This window comes from Nycticebus coucang, chromosome 14 (genome assembly GCF_027406575.1).
Source record: "Nycticebus coucang isolate mNycCou1 chromosome 14, mNycCou1.pri, whole genome shotgun sequence".
Classification (NCBI taxonomy): domain Eukaryota; kingdom Metazoa; phylum Chordata; class Mammalia; order Primates; family Lorisidae; genus Nycticebus; species Nycticebus coucang.
The window spans coordinates 51701936-51726153 of NC_069793.1; the positions used below are offsets into that span (position 1 = coordinate 51701936).

Below are 24218 nucleotides of genomic sequence, written 5' to 3' on the forward strand. Positions count from 1 at the left end.
CCTTTAATACAGTTCCTCATGTTGTGGTGACCCTCAACCATGAAATTATTTTCGTTGCTACTTCATAACTGTAATTTTGCTACTGTTATGAATTGTAATGTAAATATCTGATATGCAGGATGTATTTTCATTGTTACAAAGGAGATGCCCCACAGGTTGAGAACCGCTGGCCTAGAGCTTAGGAGTTCAAGATCAGCCTGAGCAACAGCGAGATCATATCTTTAAAAACTAGCTGGACGTTATGGTGGGCACTTGTCATCCCAGCTACTCAGGAGGCTAAGGCAGAAGAATCACTTGAGCCCAAGAGTTTGAGGAGCTGTGACACCACGGCACTTTAACTGAGGGCAACAAAGAAGTAAAACTCTGTCTCAAAAAAAGAAAGAAAAGAAAAAGAAAAAAAGAACAGAATACAGGAGAAAATCTTCAGGACTTACAGCCAGGCAATGAGTTCTTAGACTTGACATCAAAGCACAACACACAAAAGGAGAAACTAATAAATAAGACTTCATCGAAATTTTGCTCTGTTAAAAGTTCTTTTCTTTTGCCCATGTAAACACAATGAAAAGGTAAGCTACAAGAGAAATATTTGCAAACCACATATCCAAAGAACTTGTATCTGGAATAAAAATTTCCCAAAATTCAACAGTAAAATCATATTAGAAAAGACAAAAGACATGAACAAACATTTCACTGAAGAGGATATACAGGTTGCAAATGGGCACATATTCAACATCATTAGGCTTTCGGGAAAAGCAAATTAAAACCACACGAGATTTCCACACACATCTATCCCAATGGCCAGTGACAACACCACATGCTGGTGAGGATGCAGAAAAGTCAGGTTGCAGGTGAGAATGTTACATGGTACAAACACTCTGGAAAACAGATGGCCAGTTAAAAAAAAAAAACCACACCAACTAAATGTATAAATACCGTAGGAGTCAGCAATTACCCTCCTGGGCATTTATCCCATGTAAATGAAAACGTAAGTTCATACAAAAACCTACACATGAGTGTTCGTGGCAGATGTGTAATGACCAAAAACAGGAATCAGCCCAGATGCCCCTGAACAGGTGAATGGTTAAGCAAACTGGTACGTACGTACCACGGAATTACTCAACGATAAAAGAAAGAAATTATTGATCGAGGTGGCGACTTGGATGACGACTCCCCAGAGAATTATGCTGAGTGGAAAAAAGCCAATACCAAAAGGTTATATATGATTCCATTTATGCAACATGTTTAAAATGACAAAATGTCAGAAAGAGAGGATAGATAAGTGGTTGCCAGGAATTAGGGAGAAGGTGGGAAAAAGTAGGACAGAGCTGAGTTTGCTTATAAAAGGGCAACCCTAGGGACCAAGGTGTCAGAAGGGTTCTCTACTCTGTGGAGGTGGGGACATGAACCTACCCAGGGATGACACTGTACCCAACTACCACGCACACACACGAGCAGAAGTGAACTGGAGAAATCTGAGTCAGTGCAGGGAGTTGCATTGCCAGCATCTCCTCAGGACACTACACTATAGTTTTACAAAATGTAACCACTGGGGTGAAATGGACCAAATGTATTTGTGTATTATTTCTTATAACTGCATGTGATCCTATAATTTTCTCATAAAATTTTCAGTTAAAAAAAGAACACGTTCACATTCTTACACCCTTCACCACTTAGCAATTCTCTTATTCACTCTGGTCTGTCTATAAAAACATTTGTCCTGAACCTGTTTTATTTTTCAAAAGCCCACAATCGCCCATGTGGTCTTCATCTTCATCTGAAAAAAGCAATCATTAGACACCCCACCACCCATTGGATGCATCACGGATGTCCCCGTCTTCTTTAAAGCCCCTTCTGGGTTTTGCTCCATCAAATATATCCACATCTCAAATTCTTCTCCCCAACTAAACTAACCAAATAGCCAAGTCTTTCCTTGTACAAAATAAGTCATTTTCACTTGTTATGCCCTTTAAGACCCCATGTCTCCTTCCATGAATGGCCAAACCTCTCCAAAGACTGGGTCACGATAACGTTCCTTCCTGGTAGAGAAAGAACACAAACTTATAATGAAACAAGTGTTTTTAAATTTCCATCGCCTAATCCTTGTGAGAACTGTTAGTACAAACATTCTCTGTCATTGTTTCTTTTACCAACTCTAAGAATGTGGTCCCATCTTCTTGGACCCAGGCTGCACCCAGGCCCAGTGGCTCTCAAATCACCCAAGGTACCCAGGGAGCTTTTAGAAATACAGATTATCAAACAGTACTCCCAGAAATGCTGAGCCAGCAATCATCTTTTTATGTGTGCAAGTTCCTCACCTCAAGTGCTCCTTGGGAACCACCGATCTGCCTCCTCTTTTCTAAAGAAGGCGATCTCTTTAACCCTGCTAGGGACATTCCATTTCAAACACTGCCCTTGATAAACTGTGAGCCTGGGCATCACAGGCCACTATCATCTAGTCTCACAGCTTTAAGCAACTCTTCTCTGATGGTAAGTCCTCAAACTGCTGCTGCAACTTGAACTTCACTGAGCCCCAAGCACGAATTTCCAACCCCCTACAGGCCGTCTCCACGTGGATGGCCACCCAGCAACTGTAACGCATGACACAACTCACCTGCTCACCCATCTCCTCTCTACAAACCTGCTTCTCCTGTCTCCACTCCCCATCTCATTTAACAGTCCCACTGTCCTCCCCGTGATACAGAAGTGGAACCTGAAATCAAACTCCTCCTCCCCTTTCACAAATTGCATCCGGGCAACCAGTTCTGTTGGTTCTACTCTGAAACGCCTTTCTCCCACCAGCACTGCCAACACTGTGGTTCAGGCCTCGTGCTCTCCCCCCAGACTACTGCAACAGCCACCTAACTTGTCTCCACGCCTTCAGAGCTGGCTTTCCCAAACACAGGCTGAGTCACGCCGTCCTTCCTAAGAAAATGTAATGGCTTCCTTCTACCGTCACAATGGCATGCAGTGTGGGCTTTCCAAGACACAGTGCCAGCCCACATTTCTAGGCTCAGGTACCACCACCCTCCAGAATACATCTTCCTTCTAAGTGTGTCAGGCCCTTTCAGGCCTCCATGCCTTTATACCGTTCCCTTAGGCCAGCATGCCTTTCCCTAAACTCCAGATATCGCCAAATGTCATATGCAACAATCCTATAACTACACGTAATTAGGAATGTTTCTAAGAACAGGATATACAACCTTGTACAGATCCTCCAAATGGTCTACAATTCAAAGTTTAAAAACACTCAGTGGAGTGGATGTAATCCCAGCACTTTGGGAGGTGGAGGACTGCTTGAGGCCAAGAACTCAAGAGCAGCCTGACCAACACAGGCAGATCCCCATCTCAACAAAACATTAAAAAATCAACTGGGCATAGTGGTCCATGCTTGTAGTCTCATCTACTCAGGAGGCTGAGACCAGAGGATTGCTTGAGCCCATGAATTTGAGGTTGCCATGAGCTACAGTAGGGCCATTGCACTCTAGCTCGGGCAACAGAGTACCGTAAACAGTCTGACTGCCCCATTTGCTTCACACTGAACTGGGTATATCCCTAGTACAGAATAGACTTCCCTCCCCATCAGTGTTACAGTCAATTGTGCGGACTGTCCCGGTTGCAAATATCAGCTCCACAGCTTATTTACTGTGTGACTTTGAGCAAGATACTTGATCTTAGTAGGTCTCACCTTCCTTAGCTGTAAAATGGGGATGATTACAGTTCCTGTATCATTGGTTTGTTATGGGGAATAAACAAGGTAACATATTCTAAAGCAATGAAAAGTGCCGGGCATGTTAAATGCTAAAGTGCGTTGGCTTTTTAAATTATTTTCTATCTATTATTTTTCACTCGCATCAAAGCACAGTGATTGTGCTCAATGATTTATGAATCGTGTCTTCCCAAACCCAAGTCCATTCATGGCCACGGCACAGCTGTTCGAAAGCACAACTTGGTAATAATTTAACATTCTTTTCCTCCTTCTTCCCTTATGACCAATTCTTGAGCCATCCTTAATTAGCTACTCTTTATCCAGTTGCACAAGGGCTCACACCTTGTACGTAAACCTTTGCATACCCCCCACGTACTCAGCGTCCCAATCAAAATGGGTGATGACGTTGGCTTTGCTATTCTCCCAGGAACCAAACTATTTCAAAATCCCCTGTTACTCATATCTGCTCCAAAGATTTCAGAATTAACCTCTGCTTTGCTTCTGTCTCTGTTTTGAGGAAAAAATCCTTCCTACTTCTTCAACTAACATTTAGCAACACAAATAGCAAACACCCAGGGTTTTAATTGTATATAAAACCAATGTATGGTGCCCTATGATTGCATTAATGTACACGGCTATGATTTAACAACAACAAAAAAAAAAAAAAAACGGGTTTTTATTTCTTTTGCAACCTAATAAGACATGAAATAAACAAAAATATTTCTCTCTTTTTTTTTTTTCATTCTCCCTTTTTAGCCAGTCCCTCTGACAGTAGAGGCCCCTAGGGCTCACAGGCTTACTCATCCACCTCTCTCTGTTTCAACCAACAATTCATTTTATGCATGCGTATATTCGACAGATACACAAATACCTTCTATGTCCCTGAAATAAAACCTGTGAAAGACAGGGTCCTGGGTTGCTGGAACTTCTACCCTGATGTAGACTCACAGATCTTTGTGTTTCACATTTCTAAACATTATCCTAAAATAACAACCTGAATCACAAGTCAGAACGTAAGAGGAAATCAAAGATGCCACACGATGTTCAGATGTAACACTAGGAAGGACGAGTTCAGCCCAGGTCCCAAGAGTCACTTTGCCAAAGCCTGGAGATCCTACCCGGCTCAGGCTCGATGGCCCCACACCGGGGCCTCCGCAGTCTCCACAGACACAGGCCCCATTCTGGATCCTCAGAGACGTACCATCAGAGCACACTCACAACAGGACGACCCTGCATTGATTTCCTTGACCAGTTCTCCAGGTCTCCAGCAGCACAGGGAGCAGAGATTCCATCTCTTTCCCATACTAACTAGTTCACATTCACACTTGCTGTGTGTACTCTCACACCCACTCGTCAGCTGTGCCACTAGCTCCCTACAAAAGCCCCCTTCTTCCTTCCGCCTTGCGCTCCTTCCCGTGAAGTAAGAAAGGGGAGATCCCAAGTCCTGTGTTCCACTGGCTGGCAGGGCTCAGGTCAGCACCTGGGGAGGCCTGGCCCGGAGGCATCCCCCTCCCCATCTTCTCTGGTCTTCACAGCTCAGCTCTCTGGGACCAACAGACCTGGCAACCCAGGCAGGAAGGGCTGGAGCTGTCCTAAGCAAGGACCCTGAATACATCTGCTTGCAAAAGGAGAAAGTTACTGCCTGGACTGCAGGATCCCAGGGCACTAGAACCTTCCAGACATCCTCCTGGCCACCACTGGGGCCAGCCTTGTGATCCATGAGATCCTGTCCACTGCGTTATTTGAGATGCTTTCTTCCTGCCAGCATCAGGCCAGGTGCCTTGGACATTGGTAGCCAAGAACAGGCTGCAAAAGCCTAAATGGAAGGCCACCATCTTCAAAGGGCCCTCAGACTTCTCAGAAAGCTTTGGCACACATCCTTGACCTCAGGTCAGTTTCCTGCAAATGAACTTGTCACACCCCCATGAGGGCAAGGGACTGTGTCTGTCTTGTTCATTGCTGTATCCCTGGCAAACCTCAGCAAGGGGCTGCAATACAGCTGGTGCTCAATACTGATTTTTTAACTTAATGTATAATGGCCTCTACCAAAGAAGGAACAAAAACACAGTGGGAAGAGCCTAGGTTGTGGAGTCAGACAGACCTAGATTTGAAACCTTCTAGCTGCGCCAGTTGTATTGGCTGTGTGCAAGTCACTTTACCCCATCCTCTCTGCTTCCTTGTCTATAACACGGGTATCACAATACCAACCTCAAAACACTGTTAAAAGCATTAAATAGAAATCATATGAAAAGCCTGTAGCATAGAACATGGCCAAGAACAATGCCATTTTCAATTCATAAACACATTCAGCTCTCACTGCATCCTAGACATTCAAATGTAGTAGGAAGGATCCTAGATCACAATTAGTTCACTCAACAGTCCCTATGAAGAAGGACATATTTACCTGTCTTTTGCAGCTGAGGAAACTGAGACACAGGAAGGTAAGGCAACTTACCCAAACTCTGACACCTAGAAGAGGCAGGGCCAGGATTCATACCAATTATAAAGTGCAAACTGTTAAGTGCTATACTTTCTCTGCCTCTGTAGCAAGCAATCACTGCATGTTAGCTAAATCATTTTTATTTCACTGAATGCAATCCAAAATGCTTTCAAAGTTTTCTTTTTCAAAAAATCTTTATATATATATATATGCTCTAAAACCTTAAGAAACCCCGAATCATGGTCTGGTTTGTGTCCTGTTTCATGTATGGAAAGATGGAGAACAGGAAAGAAGCCAAGAACAGTAGCTTTGGCTCCATACTGCTCATGTGACTCAATCCCCGAGTGGCTGGGGCCTCACTGCGGAGGCCCCTAATTCAACTTCCTCTCACCCTGCAAGTGACAGGCAGGTCAGACGCAGCTCCCAGGCACCTGAGGCAGTTCGTCTGTAGGGGTCCAGTCTCCATCTCCATAGCCCCTTTGGCCACCATATTTCCCTTCTAAGGCACCAACAGAAACAAAACCCCTCCATGTTGATGAAAGAGAGGGAGTTGAGTGGGGATGTTTTCTCCCAAAGGCAGCTGCTTGGAGGTAGAGATGGCTCTAAGGCTAGGGCAGCAAATGTGTATCTCCTGCACCCCAAACCTACAGGCTATATACTCTGCTTGCTCAAAATCACACAATTTCTAAGACTGCTTTTTCCAAATGAGTTACAATTCCTAATGCTGCTTGCCCAAAAGGATTGCCTCATTTTAAATTAGGTTAGCTATACAACACAGTTAATAAATATATTGCTGATTTAAGAAAAAAAGAACCTGTACATCAAGAACTCAGGAAGGACTCAGATTTGAGTTACCCTGAATACTCAAGACTTGCTCCCACAATCAATACCATGTGTTCAATAACTGATCCTCTTGCTCAGTTATAAGTCACAAAATCATAGCGTCATGAAACAGAAAAGTCCAAAGGACCCACCGACATCATTGACTTTACCATCTTTTTTTCTATAGTAGAGAAAACTAAGGCCAAGGACAAAACTGTTCAAGTTCACTTTTGATAGAACTACTCAAATCCAAAAGCTTTTTCACTGTTGTAATCCTAGTCTGCTGCTTCTGAGACCCAATTACCAACAAGAGCTCTCAATTATTTTCTCATAAAATTATTTTTATGATTGAGTTACGGGCAAATTGGTTAAATCGACCAGAACTGCTATCTAAAAAAAAGTTGAATCTCAACAAAACAAAATCAGAGTTGACAGACATTAACTTTTGCTCCAAATTATGTTCTGAGCCCTGAACCCTTATTCCTGAAGGCATAGTACCTTTCCCACTCTTCCTTGTGAAAAATAAAGTGTTGTAGTGATTCCCAACCAGGATTCCCAATACTATGCCATTATTTTAGATTTAAACACTTTCTGAGTAAACAAATGGGATTTGTACAAGGTAGTATCCCAAAGCCACCTTTCACTATACATAATGAAATCTCGTTCAAAGCAGGCTCAAAGATAAGCCTTTAAGGGACAGGAGGAGCTGCCTTTTCAGGTGTAAAGACAAGACCCTGAAAGCAACCAGCCAGGCTGATGAAGAAGGGCCCAGGAAAGATGCAAATGCAGAAAATCTAGGGCCCTGAAACTTTCTCCCCATAGCAGCTGAGATTTTTCATCCTGAGTCCATTCCACCAAACATGAAGAAGCTTCCTTGGCTACAAAGGATATTATGAGAGCATACAAAAAAAAAGGTGAAGGTTTGGGTTCTCCCTCTCCCCTGTGTGTTACAGGCTGAGAGACTCCAATGCTGCAGAAAGCAACATTTTCCTTGTTTCCATTACATCATCCAAGTTGCAGAAGAAGAGGGTGGGGCAGGGGGCACAGCTGGTGGCTGCTGCACCACCATCTGCTTTCCCCTTAGCAGTGTGTGCTAGTTTAAGCCACGGCCTCTGACGGCTCCCGATAGAGGCGGCTCAGTATTAAAGGTACAACACCCCATTATGGAAAAGATTTCAGGTTCTTTAGAAATAAATCACTCCCATGATAAGTTAACAACCTCAGGTAGGTTGCTAAGCAGATTCTCTTTGAGCTTAGGTGATTTGTTTGCATCTCTTCAGACTCGGCTATAGTACAAACTCTGTCCACTCAACGTGCCCAATTAGACAAGCCAAATGTACGAGCAAACCACCTGCCATCTGCTTTCCAAAAGGTAAGCGGCCAAAAAGTTCAGGACTGCAGCTGGAAGCACTTATGAAAGAAGGGGGAATGTCCGAACCCAGGAGCCAGCCCCAGACTAGAGGGTGGACACCAGCAGCAGCCTGTGGCGCCCCAACCCATCTGGCAACCCGGCCTCACCCTCCTCAGCCCTCCTGGTTGCTTCCTTCAGGACATACTCCCTGAAGAAGGGGAGACTTAGGAGAGTGACTGGAGGAGGGCCGTTAATGCCTTGTTTGACCATCTCACTGCAAATTGGCAACAAAGCAGCAAACTGATGGTTCCAGGGGGTTGATCAAGTCCGTGCATGTGTCCCATTCTGGACTACACAGGGTCTTTGTGGTTTTTTAAGTGCTGGCTTTTTAAAAAGAATAGATATCGTATAAACATCTAGATGGGTGGCTCCTCCTGGGAGCTGGGGGGTATAGGTTGGAGGGTGGGGGTTAAGAGATTTGACAGCACCAGGCCCCCATTGCTACATGGTACCAGTTGCCTAGTTAAGTGGTAGTGCTTCCTTGAAACCAGACCTGTGGTCTGAAGAACATGTCCCTGCCTTCTGGGGCACTGCAACTATCTTATGTTCCTACCTAGACCTTGCGAGCTTCTGACGTGATGCCAAGAAGCATACAAATAAAAGAAAGCCCAGGGAGTGATTTCCCAGTGGTCCTTTACTGACTCTCCTCTTTAGTTGAGGGTTAGTCCCTTGGGTGACCAACCAAAATTCTACAAAGATCATTCAACCCTACACAATGAATGGATCTCACTGGCAGGCCAGCTATAATCTCCCCTGTACCATGACAGCAGTTTGTAGCATTTCAAAGGACTGTTCCAGGCCACTTACCATACATTTTGCCTTCGTCTGATAAGATGATTTTCCTCCTCCCACATGGTGGATAGATAGCCAGGGCCTCTTGAAAGCTCTGCTCGATGTCAGGGCTCCAGACCCCTTCCGCGTCGTTGTCAATTGGCTTATCTGCAGAGTCACTCATCCTTTCCATGTTTTCGGCAGGGCTCTCGCTGCCGCTCCAGCTGCTGGGCTCAATTTTGGCGGTGGGACTTTCCAAGCCGAAGCCTGGAGCCTTTTCAAGAAAATAAACCTGAAAGAAATCACAAAAGAGTACCATAAAGACGTGGTTGCCACAAACATCTCATTTAGTTCTATTCCAAGTTCTTCAGATGCCAGCTTCACCCAGAGAATTATTCCTAGCAGAGAACATGCAACCTGGAGATCCAAGTGGCTTTTGTTCTCCACGCATGGTGTTAAGCACTCATACGGAAATGTTACGGCAGGCAGAAGCTGGATCATCTTCACAAACAAGAAGAAATTTTCAACGAAGAATAGTATTTACTCTAAGTTGCAAGTCTGCAGTGATTCATTCATAAACCATTAACTAAGGGCTTACTGTCAACCAGGGGCACTTGGCTCAATGATAATCAAATCTCCATAGCAGAACAAGATGTTCATAAGAAAATTAAGTAAAACAAAAGACGTCCACTTCCCCACAGCAACTGGTGGTATAACTCTGAAATGTCAAACCATCTCAATATGAGATCACCAAGTCAGTGGGAAGAAAGTGGAAAGGAGGAGGATGACTGGACGATTATTTTGCCATCACAAAAACTCAGTTCTATTGAGACAGCAATGACAGCTGATCTGCACCTATAGCAATTATCTCTGGGACTTTCATCTTGTATACGCAGATTGCTTTGCCACTCTCAGCTCCTAGATGGTAACCTTGAAGCAGGGACCAGGTCAACCCCCTCCTGTCTTTCCTGCAACACCTGCCACGGGTGCCTGGCACACTTGTGGAAATGTTGTCTATCAATATGGGGCACTTCACCTAGTAGCTTACTCTGAGTTCCTGATCACATGAAAACTGCGGGGGAAATCTTTCATTTCTTTTTCTGTAACACTGAAGATTACAGAACCAAAAGAAACCTTTCTTAAAGATTTATTCCCCTTAAATTATGCATGTAACCTATAGTCATAAAGGATAAGCTTTCCAAACAAATGTCAAACTGGCACAACACCAATGTGAAAATGATCTAATCCAGTACCCCCTGCTGTCCGGCACACTAACATATCAATATTCCTTTGTTGAAAAGGCATCAGATCATTAATTCAAAGGCATCCCCAAATGGGAGAAGAATTGCTCCTGAGGACAGATTGAAAAGGGGCGGCCCAGGGCACGTGAAGAGGAAGCTTCAGGAAGCTTCCTGTGATCACCGTTCTGCTCCTTCACGCCCCCTCAAGTTCACACAATATTGTGCAAAAGAGGCACGAGGGAAACAGGTGCTGGGGGCCCCACCCAGCACCAGGGACTGCCCATGTTCCAGAGCTGTCACCTGACAGCAACCAACCTGTCTTCTTTACTTCTCTTTCCCAACTGTATCCCTCTCTCCTGTCCTCCCCTATCCGTGTCTGTCAATAGATCCCAGGTGCAAAAACTCTGAGGCGCATGAGTATTACACAATTAATAGTAGAACTAGTGGGTGCTTTTGGCTTCTTCTCTTAAAGCTTTGTAGACTTGGCAGCACCTGGACTTCAAAACAAAACAAAACAAAAAAAGCCTCAGGTTGTTGGCCTTTAAATGCTGCCACTGAGCCACCATTCAGAGAACTTGTCAGCAAATTATTTACTACCTCACCAGCCTAGGTACATGTACACAGGACTTTTGAAATTGCCAAATGTTATAGTATAATTTGGGGGGGGAGACCGAGTCTCACTCTGTTATACCCTGGCATCATCGTAGCTCACAGCAGTCTCAAATGCCTAGGTTCCAATGATCCTCTTGCCTCAGCCTCCTGAGTAGCTGGGACTACAGGCATCTATCACATGTTACAGTACAAATGACTCCAAAAGAAAGCGTTTTGTGATTGACCCCCAAATGAACTTTGTGATGCCTGCACTGTGGGCTTTCTGAATTCTTAAACTGTTAACAATTTTTGTAGAGACGCACACGAACAAAAATACATACACGTGCACACACACACACCTCACCCGGGTGGGGAACCTGTAGCCTCAAGGCCACATGTGGCACTCCTGATCCCCAAGTATACACAGCCCCTCACCCAAATCCAAACTTCACAGAACAAATCCTTTTAATAAAGGGATTTAGATTCGGTCAAAAGGCCACAGGTGGCCCCAGGACCACAGGTTCCCCATCCCAGGCAGCACCCAGGATCCCAACTATCTTTTATGTTGAATGAGAATATTCTTTGGAACTTCCACACAATACACTCTCCCATGTGACAGCTCTTCAGAGGTTATTCAGTGTCTAAGGACACTGAGTTTGTGAGTAAGGATTCAGAAGGATCTTACCAGCTTTCAGTCATAGGCTAAGGCAAAAAAATAATAGAAATTAATAGAAACAAATATAAACTGCTGCTTTTACCCTGTTTCCCCGAAAATAAGACAGTGTCTTATATTAAGGTTTGCTCCCAAAGATGCGCTAGGTCTTATTTTCAGGGAACGCCTTATCTTTCCTGTAAGTAGGTCTTATTTTTGGAGGATGTCTTATTTTAGGGGAAATAGGGTAGTTCTGAAACCAACTGCACACAAGACAGGATTCTGAAACTGCTCCTGACAGGTAAGAGTTAGAGGTTCTAGGGAAAGTAAGTCCACCTCTGACTGCCATTTACTGAGGGCTGCTGACTAAGGAGAATGCGTACATGAGGCATGGGTAGAGGGATGATGGTTTCTAAGAAACACAAGTACATACTTTGTTAGCTGAACTGCTCCACCAGTGGAGGACTACCTTAGAAGACAGGCAGAAGAGTCTTATGGATAGCTCCTTCAAGTTACTTCTAAAACTACGAATTTCAAGTCCCTAATTGTTGGGGGAATGCAATATTAGCTAACATTAATTGATCTACCCACTCCGTAAATACAAATACTGTTCTAAATGCCCACACGCTTTTATTTATTTACTCCAAAAGGAAAAACTCTGCATCCAAGGTCTTGCGATTTGGTCAACTGGAGCTCAGCAGGATGGAATTACTTACTCTGGACATGGGTCAGGATATAGCCCCAGAAACTACCAGATACATAATCCACACAGTTATACAGGCCTTTGGTTGTGTAAGTAAGATGAGGCACTGTATGGGCACAGAGTTTCCGATATCACAATAGTGGGCTGAGAAAAGCTCCCCATACTGGACACCGAAATAACCATTCTAGCCTTCTGTCCCTCAGGCTCCTTCCAGCCCAGCTCAAAACCCATCTCATCCTGAAAACTGTCCTTGTACCTACTGGCTCTCATAGTATTAGCCACACTTTAGGAGTATGGTGAAAATACGTAGAATTGGTTAACTACCTACCATTCAATATACCTCGATTCTGAACCTGTAGTAACACACACCTGCTTATTATCAACATTAAGATCTGAACAAGTGAATTGCCAGGGCAGGGGTGCACGCCTACAGTCCCAGTCACTTGGTAGGCTGAGGTGGAAGGACCACTTGAACTCATGAGTTCGAGGCTGCTGTGAGCTATGACTGAGCAAGCCATGGTGACAGAGTAAGACCCTCTCTCTAAAAAATAAAACAAAATAAAAAATAAACAAGTGAGTTATGTACAGAATATCTGTAGTTGCAAAGCTGGTAGCATCCTTTGAGCTTTCAGTCAATAAGGAACATAGTACTAGGGGCCTGGGCTGGGAGAGCAGGTGGTAGGAAGACTCCAACTCATCTTGGTTCCCAACCTGGCTCATCCAGAAGCTCAAATTCAATCTCTCAGAAGATGAGGTTTTCGTTTGTGAAAGAGAAATGATAAATTCAATCTCAATACAGAAAAATCATTTAGGGGCGGAGCCAATCTACCCAATAGAGCTGCCATAAAAATTTAAAAACACAGTGAGTGTAGGTGCCTGTCGTCTGAGACCATGCACATTCATGCATGTTCAAGCCTGTCCTCTCTAGATGACGGAATGTCCTTTGTGATGGGATGGCAAAGAACGGTTCGCTTTGGTAAATCAAACTACCAAGAATCCACTTCTTTTAGGTCTTCAGATGACCAGAAAGAAAATTTAAATTGGTGACCAATGGCTTTATTTCTAATACTCATCTAAATCTGAACTTACTGACAAGTTCAATAGCTTTCATACTCTTCTGAGAAGTGTGGTTCCAAGATGTAATCCTTTCCACAGACTACTTACAAGGGACAAGGTAAGTCTTGTTTGTTCCCTCCATGTGCCTCAGTTTCTATCATAAACACTTGTCTGAAAGCTTTTTACCTGAAATTCTTTCCAGTCACACTGTAAATAAACTCCAAAAACCAATTGTCACCAGTGATCCAAATATCCTGCTAACTGCCCCAACAGCCGCACTCCCTAAATGGATGATTCACCATAATCCATTGATATGTCAAAGAGTAACTGCAGTACAGTAGAGGTATCATGTGTGCATTCAAACAACACACGGTTTATTATAAAAAGCCTGGGGGATGAAGGCAGGAAGACAGTTAAATGCAGGTGCTTGTGACACCAATTCTATTCAATGAGGAACAAGACAGGACACGGGAATCTGCTCCTCCCTTCATCTTAAGGGCCTCTCACAATGTAAGCTTCTCACTCAATTTCAAGTGATTTAAAGGCACTTAAATAAAACGGTTAATTTTAACCAACCCTCATGACTAATGAAATGCTGCACTGAATATGAGGGTCACCAAAAAATCCACATAGCTTGCTTTAGCCAGTGTCTTAAACACTGTAAAGAGATAGTAAAGGAAAAGAGCTGGAATAGAGACAGGGCTCTGTGCCCACCTGAGTAGCCCGGGAGCACACGGCACTTGTAGCTCCTGTGTGCCTAAGTGTTCATTGCTAACCTGAAGGAGGCCAACTTATCCATCTACACCAGCTTGTGTTCCCACAAACTCCACCTGTGACAGGACTCGGTAAGTGGTTTTCTAATGCTCCTACCACCTGCCCTCCAGCCTCCATCCCTGAAGGCAAAGACCAGTGCACAGTATTCCCAGTGCTAACACAGTGCCTGGCACACACGATTCAATGAAATAATGACCAACAAACAGAAGACATGAACATTCTTTGAACTTTCCCCCAACTTTCCATAAAGAAAGGAAGCATTTCAGCTGCTTTCCAGTGAGAAACAAGAAGAGCCTCAAAGGAAATCACCAAATGAGAACACAGCAGACAGACTCGGACCAGGCACAGGGTGAATAAATAAGAACCTATCTGATCCAATGGCTTATTTATCAATCATGATTACTGACAACTAATAGTCCTTCTGTGTTAGAGGGGCAAATAGTGTTGGGTTCCTTAAGAGGTAAGCTTCTCCCATCATAAACAAATCCTACTCTGAGGGGATGATAAATTCTGAGATACTATATTTTACTTTCTCTATTTCTCTTTTTCTTTTGGCCACTAGGGAAAAGAAGAACCGGATGACAGCTACAAGGAAAGCTATACAGGAGGCAAGATGGCAAGGGCATAAGGACCAGAAGCCAAAGAGGTAGCCAAGGAGGAAATTTACAAGAGTATGTAAGTGGAAAGGGCAACATACAGGGAGTGGCTTTGCTAAGAAAAAGGATTTCGAATAGCTCAGGAGGAGAGACGGTAGAGTGGGAGCAATTTTAGGGTTTAAAGAATCACACAGTTGGAATGATAGATAGCAGACAACTCAACAAAGCATTTGATGACTTGAAGGCCACTGTGATCTTAGTGAAAGTCCACATTTTTCTCATAGGAGAAAAGCTGCCTCCAACAAAAAGATTGGCGGGGGGGGGGGGGGGCATGTGCTTTACTTCTAAGTGAACCGTTACCTCAAACCCAAACTCAACCTTCTTCTCTAAACCAGGTTTCAAGTCCAACGCCAGAAGCTTTTGCCTACATGATCTCATTTAATCTATTTAATCACTACAACTACCCCACTGGGTATTATCCCCACTTTATAAGGTCCAGAGACCTAAAAGTAGTCCAGAGACACATGCTTCACAGAATTTGAATTTAGGAGTCAATTTCCAAACAGAATGCACCTCCCACAGGAATACCAGACCCACTACCCCCTTACAGACAGTGGGATACAGGGGAATTCTCAGCCCCATCCATGACTGATGTCATCAAGCATAGTCTAATTAATTCCTAATGAATAGTGATGACACTGACTCACCTCCCTAGGCACTTGAGAGGAATGTCAGGCATTAATAACAATTAATTGCTCTTAAATATGTAAAGTGGGCCACATTATTATTTTCCTACAATTTTGGACACCAGCTGACCTTGCTAACAAGTAGCTCGAGAAATACAAGTGAGGACTGGCAGCCTGGGTTTTGTAGGTGGCCACTGGAGAAATGGGACTGCAGAACATATATCGCTGTCAGAGACGCACAACTCTCAGCAAATGCTGCACTGAGGATTGAGGCAACATCTGCTCCACGTGGAGCCAGTGGTAGCCAGCATGCTTTGGCGCCGATTGCCAATAGGTTCCCTCTAATTTCAGCAGGGAGGAAGGGATAATTACTCCTTCTCATTTTCAAAAATCACTTCCCTATCAACAGAAACCCATCAACAAGCCAATACCTTTTCAGCAAGCTCCAATGTTGTGCATCCCGTTAGAGGACTTAGCATTACCCTCCTGAGAGTCCCTGATTAATTCTCCGCTCCATCAGCCCTAAGTACTTGCCCAGGTGACAGCTCAAGAAAAGCTCTGATTGATTTCATGCTATGCGGCTCTGATGGGACCACTCTGTATTACCAGCCTTAGGGGAATCACCTTCCCAGTCCCCTTAATGAATCTGTTAGCCACTGAGAACAGAAATCTTGCCCCTTCCTTTCTCCCATCACCACCACCAGTCAAGCTGATCATTCTCCATCTTCATCAGTGGACGCCTTCAAAAGCACAAGGCCCCATAGACCCAGTGTCAGGCAGCCCTTCCGTTCTGGCCACTCCAAAGCAAAGACATAATATCAAAGACAGTGTGTTGTGAAGTGAGCATGAGCTGGATGACACGGCTTACAATCAGACTCAGGAACTCTGGGAGGTGGACAATTTAACCTCCTGACACACATTTCAAACCCAGAAACAGAAGCTTCTTTCTTGCTCCAAGTATAAAAATGCCACAGAGTTAGCAGAAAGCAGTTATCAGTATTTCAAAAGGAAAACTCACCAGCCTTTTCCCAAAAGTAATAGTAAAAGACAAAAAACAAACAAACAAAAAAGCTCCCAATTCCAGTAAGTCTACACACTGAACATTTATTTCAGGTCAACTGACCAAACATAATGCTTACTAAAAATAAAGCAAACACAAGGAAAATAATACTCCATAGCTTCTAATTTATGGATAACACCACTTTCTTAGTTGGTGAGATTTACCATGATCATACCATAGCATATTAAATGATAAGTATAAATTAGATATCAAACACAGATAGTTCCTATTTTAAAAGACCTCGCTCATGCGATAAATACACACACTGGTGTATGTGTATAAACATACACCATTTCCAGGGTCTGCTTCGGCTATATCACTAAGTGAATGCCTACAAATGGGCCCTTTACCGTCAAGAGTCTTCAGAGTGCTGGCTCCTCAGGAGGCCAGTCTATGGGTGTACACCTGAGGAGTTATGCCTGCTTACAAGAGGCCAGTGCAGACTCACCCGATGTTATAGTCTGTTACCAGCCAACTTACCAATACATTGGCTCTGGGTTCACTTCAGTCCCTTGGGCTGTTTCAGAATTCTAAATTGTGCTGCCGCAGGAATGGCCCTCCCTACTCCATATACAAAAGTGGTCCTGGGCCACCTTTTTCTCTAACTTCTATGACTTAAGATGTTTCTCTCATTCTGGTCATGCCTCCATTTATCCAGGACTATTTAGACAGACATGGAGTGAGGGGAAGAAGCAACAGGTATATCCATAGTTCAAGTCACATTAGGTCATTAGCCAATCGACAGGAAAACGTGAGTCAAGATGGCTTTTTCAAGTGTCTAATTGTGAAGGCCAAGCTCTGCTCTGATAGTTCTACCACACACACTAACATTCAAATGCTCTCAAAGATCAATGGATCTCATCAACATGTGCACTGAAGGATCCAAACTCCAGGCTACAACATGCCCAGAAAGAAAAAACTCCTCTTTACTGTCAACCTTAGGTAACCAAAAATATAACTCACCATATTTTTTTTCCTTCCTATCCTCTCAACCATCAGAAATCAGGCTGTCACTTTCTTGTGTGGGTATTGAGTCTAGTCTATCTGCCTTTACCCATTTCTAATGGATTTGAGCATACAGGTCCTGAAATTCCACCAAATCATACATGGGGTATTTTTTGAGTTCCAAACAGGATTATAAAATTTCACTGGAGCAGAAACCTCTAAGAAATAGGAAAGTATCATATAACATTAGAATGCTAGATAGAAGTGGGACGAGATAAAACAGACAAAACCAACCTATTTGAATAAATTCAGTTCTTGTGCAGTCTTAAGGAAGAAAACCAAAGACAAATGACTTATACTGCCCAATATTAAAACTTGTTGCAAAGCTCAGTTATCATTAATAGATGACATTGGTACAAAATTATAAAATATACCGAGGGGTCAGAATAGAATCGAGAAACAAATTCATACGTTCACTTCATTTGTGACCAAAATGACACTGCATTGCTCTGAGTAAAGAATGGTTTTTTCAATAAATGAACAGGGTTGATTGCTATCCCCACAAAAAACATAAATTTGACCCTTACCTCACACCATACTCTATAATCCATCTGAAATGGATTTTAGATCTAAATATAAAAAGCAAAACAAAGAATTTAGAAGGAAATCCAGATTATCTACATGACTTTAAGGTAAGCAAAGATTACTTTAAAAGGACATAAAAGGCACTAATAAGAGTGGCCAAAAAAATGATAAACTGAACTATATTACAATTAAAAACTTCTTTTCACTGAAAGAACTATTAAAAAAAAAAATAAAAAGCAGGCCATGAAGTGAAGAAGATATTTGCAATACTTATTCAAAAGAGACTCAGAAGCCTTTATATCTAAAGTACTCCTATACAACAAAAAATTGGACAACAGAGAAAAGGGGTAAAGCCAATGTATTTTATAAAACACAACCAAATGACCCATAAACAAGTGAAAAGGTGCTCAATATGCCTAGTTACCAAAGAAATGCAAATTAAAACAATAGGATACCACCATCCAGCCACTAGAAGAGCTAAAATTTAAAAATCCTAATATCACCAACTGTTGTCAAGGATATGGAGCAACTAGAACTCTCAGACAGCTCTGAAGTACATAAATGGGTGCAGTCATTCTGGAAAACTCACTGGCAGTGCTTACTAAAACTGATTATATACATACCTTCAGATTCAGCAGTTCCAAATCCTACGTACATTTCCCAAAGAAATGCATGCTTATGTTCACCAAAAGACAGGTACAGGAATATTCACACTGGCATTATTTGTAATAGCCAGAAACAGCTACATTTTTAACAATAGGATATATAAACTATAGCATATTCATAAAACAGAGTATTATGCAACCACACTGCTCAGGACAATAGGTGCTAATCACAAATTTAAATGTAAATTAATAAGATTAAACAAAGTAAAAATTCATTTGCTCAGTCACACTAGCCACATTCCATGAGTTCAACAGCCATACCTGGCTAATGGCTACTGTACCTACAGCACAGACAGGAAGTATTTCATCTCCACAGAAAGTTCTATAGGATACTGCTATCATACAACAAGAATAAATTAATCATAAGGGAAAGTAACAAGACAGGTAAGTTCCACAAAGGTAATAACCAGTGAAATAAGCCAGCTTTTGAGGAATATATACCGCATGCTTCCATTCATCCCAACTTCAAGCACAAAAGAAACTAATCCATGTTATCTGAGGTCAGGATATTGGTCACCCTGACTGGCAGACGGCATGGGGAGGCTTCTGAGTTCTGGTCACAGTGATGCAGCTGTCTCTGGACACCAGCATGTTCACAACGGACTCAACACTGACATGTGAGTGCACTTTTCCATATGTACATTGTACTTCAATAAAAATTACAACACACGAATTGAAATAACATTTGACCTGTTCCAGTACCTTTCTGATTCCATGTTATCTTAGAGGACGTTTACTCCAGGAGTTCTATAAAAGTCAGGTTTTACTGAATTATGCTTTTACATACTGCCATCAAGAAACAACCTGTTAGTCACTGGATTTACTCACCACATCGCACAGACGGCTCTTTACAAAGATCCCAAAGGAAAGTTCTATCACCAGCAGAACACCAAGTGTCTTTTATTTTTATCCCTGTCTCTTATTTTATATCAACCAATTGGCCTTCAATTTGCCACTGGCTGCCAAAGGGCACCGAGCCACTCAGGGAGCACGTGGAGGTTGTTTTTGGTCTGCAAGTGGTTATTCTAAGTCCACATCAGGTCCTCACCTCGATTCCATTCTTTCTCTTCCTTTTTTCCCCCACCTTTAATTTATGCCCTCTTACTGTCCTGCAGGCTGCTTTAAAATCATTCTGAAACAAGATGGAGTATAAACATGAAAGGGAAATGATTTCTGTTTTCTAATTATCTGTTTCAATGTAATGCGGTAACGCATTCATTGAACACTCCCTGCTCCCGCATCGCTGCACTCACATGCCAGGTGCCAGAAATAAAGAAATGCGCTATGCTCCCCGCCCTCAGCGAGCACCTACCCAGCAGGGAAAGAACACGTGCCCACACCCTCAAGACTTCAAGCCCCTCCACTGGGAAGCCCAGCCTGACCTTTCCCCCTCCTGTGAGTGCCACAGGTAGCACCTTTGCTGGCCAGTACAAATGAATTCACCTCACTCGCCCCCCGGGGATCATCTGTGTCTGTCACCTTTGTGGGTTTGTGAAATCTTTATAGGTTAGGCCCGCATCTTTAGTCACTTTTCTATCCCTGGCTTCCAAATGCCTGCCGCATGGTAAATGCTCCCCAAAATAACTGAATGGTTACCTAAAATAATGAGTCTAAGGATGGACACATGAATGAACAAATGAGCAAACGTGTCACATGCTGCAGTGGAGGAATTAACAGAGCGTCGTTTGGAGAAGTTGATGCTATCTCTCAGGAGGTGGCACGTAGGCTAGTCTCGAAGGCCGAGCAGGGCTTAGCAGGCCAAGGATGAGAAGAACACGGGAAGGCCCGCTCAGGGGCGAGTATGAGTGGAGAGGATGTGGTGAAGAAGAGGCCAAGGAAGAAAGCAGAAAGGCTGGAGCAGAGGCTGAAAAGCTGAGCTGAGCTGATCACGAGGCCATGTAAAAGACTGGACTATTTCATAAAAAGAAAGAAAAATAAAAATACCAGAAACACCAAGAGTGTGTGAGCAGCTCCTGGAGGTGCATATGTGTCTACTTGGGGGAAATAAAGGATGAAGTACAGATAATTTTATACATTTGGGACCAGAATTTTTAAACCAAAAGTATTTTTAGCATGGTCTGAGGCCAGAACGGTTCTCTAGATAAATTAAAGCATTACAAGATGGCGCATGCTGTAGCATTCCAAGTCTATAAGGGCTGTTTGAATACACCAAAAGACAGTGACGGTTTATACAGGTGTGCCTGTTTAAATAGCCCAGAGCCACAGGATTATCTCCATTCAGTACCGAGTCACTCAGCCCTTCCAATCAATAAACACTCATTAGACTTTGTCTTCCAACACTTAACATACTTCCCTGGCGTGGTCACATTCTAGCCCAACCCGGGAACCAGCCTGCCACGCTTACAGACGTCAGAGACACACATCCACAGATGGCCGACGCACAAATGCCCACTAACGCCAGGATGTGCTCACCTGCAAACTGACCAAAAATACATAACGCTGCAGGTTTGCAAATACCCACTGGTTCCCAGTGACCGCTGACACAACATAGTCCCCACCTTTCAATTGAGAAATACCATCTGCCACACCGTGATGACACAGTGACAGGGCAGCAGCAAATCCGGTCTCATACTAATAGGGATGCAAAATCAGGGCCAATTAAAGCCCTGCCCTCACCCCAATCCTGCCCTCCAAATGTGAACCGAGTCCTGGGGTTTATACCCAATTCCTGTTCAGCAGGAGAAAGAATGTTGGCGGAAGCAGGGTGGGTGACCGCTGCTCGCCCTTCAGAGGATAAGCTACCCATTCCATTTAACAATGTTACCTCGGTACCTGCTGTAGGCACAGCACCAGCTCTAAGCAATCTGCAGGCACCAGTAAGGGAAGGCAGTGGGGCACGATCTCCAGCCCAAGAGAGGCATGGACAGCAAGGCGGGGGCACACCCCCTTTGACATCAGGCCTAACTTCTGCCTCCCCCCCCCACCCCCATGGTCCAGGGTGTTCTGAGGAGAGCCATCTCCATCCATCAGACTCTGCCCTCCTCACCGCAGACCCGCCCTAGCAGTCTTGGTTCACTCAGTGTTCCTACAGCTCCCCAGCACAGGCAAGAGATCCTCTTTTGGGGGAAAAAAAAAAAAGGTGGGGGGGGGGCGCGGTATACTTCTTATCAGGATCACTTCTGCCTGATTCTGTTAATCTTTATAAAGGGAAAAGGAAGACACGTCCTGAACATCTTACATTTAATGAAATGGAATCTATTTCCGACTATACCTACAATGACCACTAAAGTCCTTCCTCTGGAGTACATTCCTGGGTGCTGCTTCCTCTCCCAGTCCAACTGCCTATTCTATATACAGGATGCAACCTGAGAGTCCAAGAGGCCTGCAGGCAAAACGAGGAAACCCAATAGTCCTGGCATCCCGGGACCCGACAACCTTCAAACTCTGATTAAAGATCTAGGTATAAAAATACCCATGAAAATCCAAGAGGGTGTCCCAGGTCCTAGGAAAGAGAACTCAATCCCACAGCCTCCTCACAGACATTCTGATTCTCTGACAACCTGGCCAGAGCAGTACCCGAAGGAAGGACAGCTCTCACGGGGCTCCCCTCTCATCCAGATCCCAACCCTTTCACCAAGAATGTTCACTCAACTTCATGTTTCCACCTCAGCTAAATTCCTCCCTCTGCGCCTCCCCACCCCACTAACTTGGCTCCTATCTCAGGGAAAGAACCCCCCAACCCCGATCCCAAGCTCTGGGATGTGCTGGCCCCTGCCTCCCCCACCATCACCACTGCTAACACCCGGGTTCTGCAGGTGCCCAGCCTTGTTACACATCAGGATGACATAGGTGACATCTTAAGCACATAGACTGAAGTACTGATTCAGAATCCCCAGGAGATATATTTTTAGCAAGCCTCTCCCACTCATCCTGCAGCCAAAAAGGTTTTCCTAAAATGAGAACTGGTCTTTTATCATCCACTCATTCAAAATTTTTCGGCAGATCCCCAGCCTTTCGGGATATGATGGCACCCATGGCCCTTCATACTTGTTCTCAGCCTGCTTGTCTGGCTGCCTGGCGGGGACCCCTGGACACCCAGCCCAGGGTGCCTGGACACAGCTGGCTGCCAGCTCCACCCCACCTGCAGGCACCTGGCCTCTCTGCTCAGCAGCTTCTGCTCTCACCAGCAGCTTTCCTTTGAAGTCCAAAGTCACCAACCCATCCTCTGGGAAATCTTAGAACACTTCTCAGAGAAGTCACTTCTGTGTCCCCAGTACACCTCCACCCCATCCTTAGTACACTGCACTCTTCCTCCGACGATACTATCTCCTTGCTCAACAGTTAAGCTCCTAAGCAGTTCTACATTTAACATCTCGCAATACCTGCCAGGTTTCGAGAACTCACAGGATATTTGCTAAGCATCACCCCTGGGAGGAAATCCTAACAGTAACAAGAGATCACCTTGTGTATCTAGAGAATCCATATGGCGGAGTAGTTAGAGGCACATAAAAAATACGCTGGATTTTGGAATCCCAAAGAATTTTGAGTTCTCCACTTATTAGCTAGCTGTGCCCCAGCTTCTTTTTATGAAAAACTGGAGGAAATACTACCACCTACTTGCTGTAAAGATTTAATGAAATGATCCATGTAAAGCATTAATAGGGCATCTCCATCATTAATAGTGGTTATCTACATTATCTTATCTGAATGCTTACAGATTAGAGTGTGTGCACACTTAACTGTGCCTGAAGTACTGGAGGTTCTCAAGTAATTGTTGAACACACATATATAACCATAACAATTACTACTTTATACCTGCCTTCTTCCCTGCTCTACTGCAAATTTTCAGAAGGCAAGGGCTATGTCCCATACAATTCTGCCCCCCACTCCAGTCCCCTAGCACAGGTCAACAAACAACCATTCTATTTAAACACTAATAAAATTGATGACTCTTTTAAGAAATTCATCCTTTTGGCGGTGCCTGTGGCTCAGTGAGTAGGGCACCGGCCCCATATGCCGAGGGTGGCGGGTTCAAACCCAGCCCCGGCCAAACTGCAACAAAAAAATAGCCGGGCGTTATGGCAGGTGCCTCCCAGCTGCTCGGGAGGCTGAGGCAAGAGAATCGCGTAAGCCCAAGAGTTAGAGGTTGCTGTGAGCCGTGTGACGCCACGGCACTCTACCCGAGGGCGGTACAGTGAGACTCTGTCTCTACAAAAAAAAATAGAAATTCATCCTTTTGTCTGAGGAATAACAAGAGTATCCTCAATCATCCCTTAGACTATACCCACAGAATAGGATAAGAAACTCACTGGCTTCAAAATCTTCTGGTTTCCAAACACTCAGACTAGCTGAACTCCAGCCTCAACAATCAACTTTACTTTCCTTGAATCTTAGGCTGCCTCCCCCCTCCACCTCAGCACCGGGCCTGCCACCTGCTGAGCAACAATCTGTGACTCCTGACCGTTCACGCCATCCCTGACTCCACTGCAACCTGCCCACTGCCCACAGCCCAGCTTCCACAGCAGCAGTTCATCCTGGGAATCAGCAGCCTTG

At 44.1% G+C, this 24218-nt stretch overlaps 1 protein-coding gene across 9 annotated transcripts in view; it reads right to left on the minus strand.

Moving 5' to 3' along the window:
* Positions 1-24218, minus strand: part of TEAD1 (TEA domain transcription factor 1) — a 265733-nt gene that overhangs the window by 165799 nt on the left and 75716 nt on the right. For all 9 annotated transcript variants that reach the window (XM_053560911.1, XM_053560915.1, XM_053560914.1 and 6 more), the window contains one exon: positions 9187-9442. In XM_053560911.1, the coding sequence (XP_053416886.1) occupies positions 9187-9343 (157 nt within the window). In that variant the 5' untranslated portion in view covers positions 9344-9442. The remainder of the gene's footprint in view (positions 1-9186; positions 9443-24218) is intronic.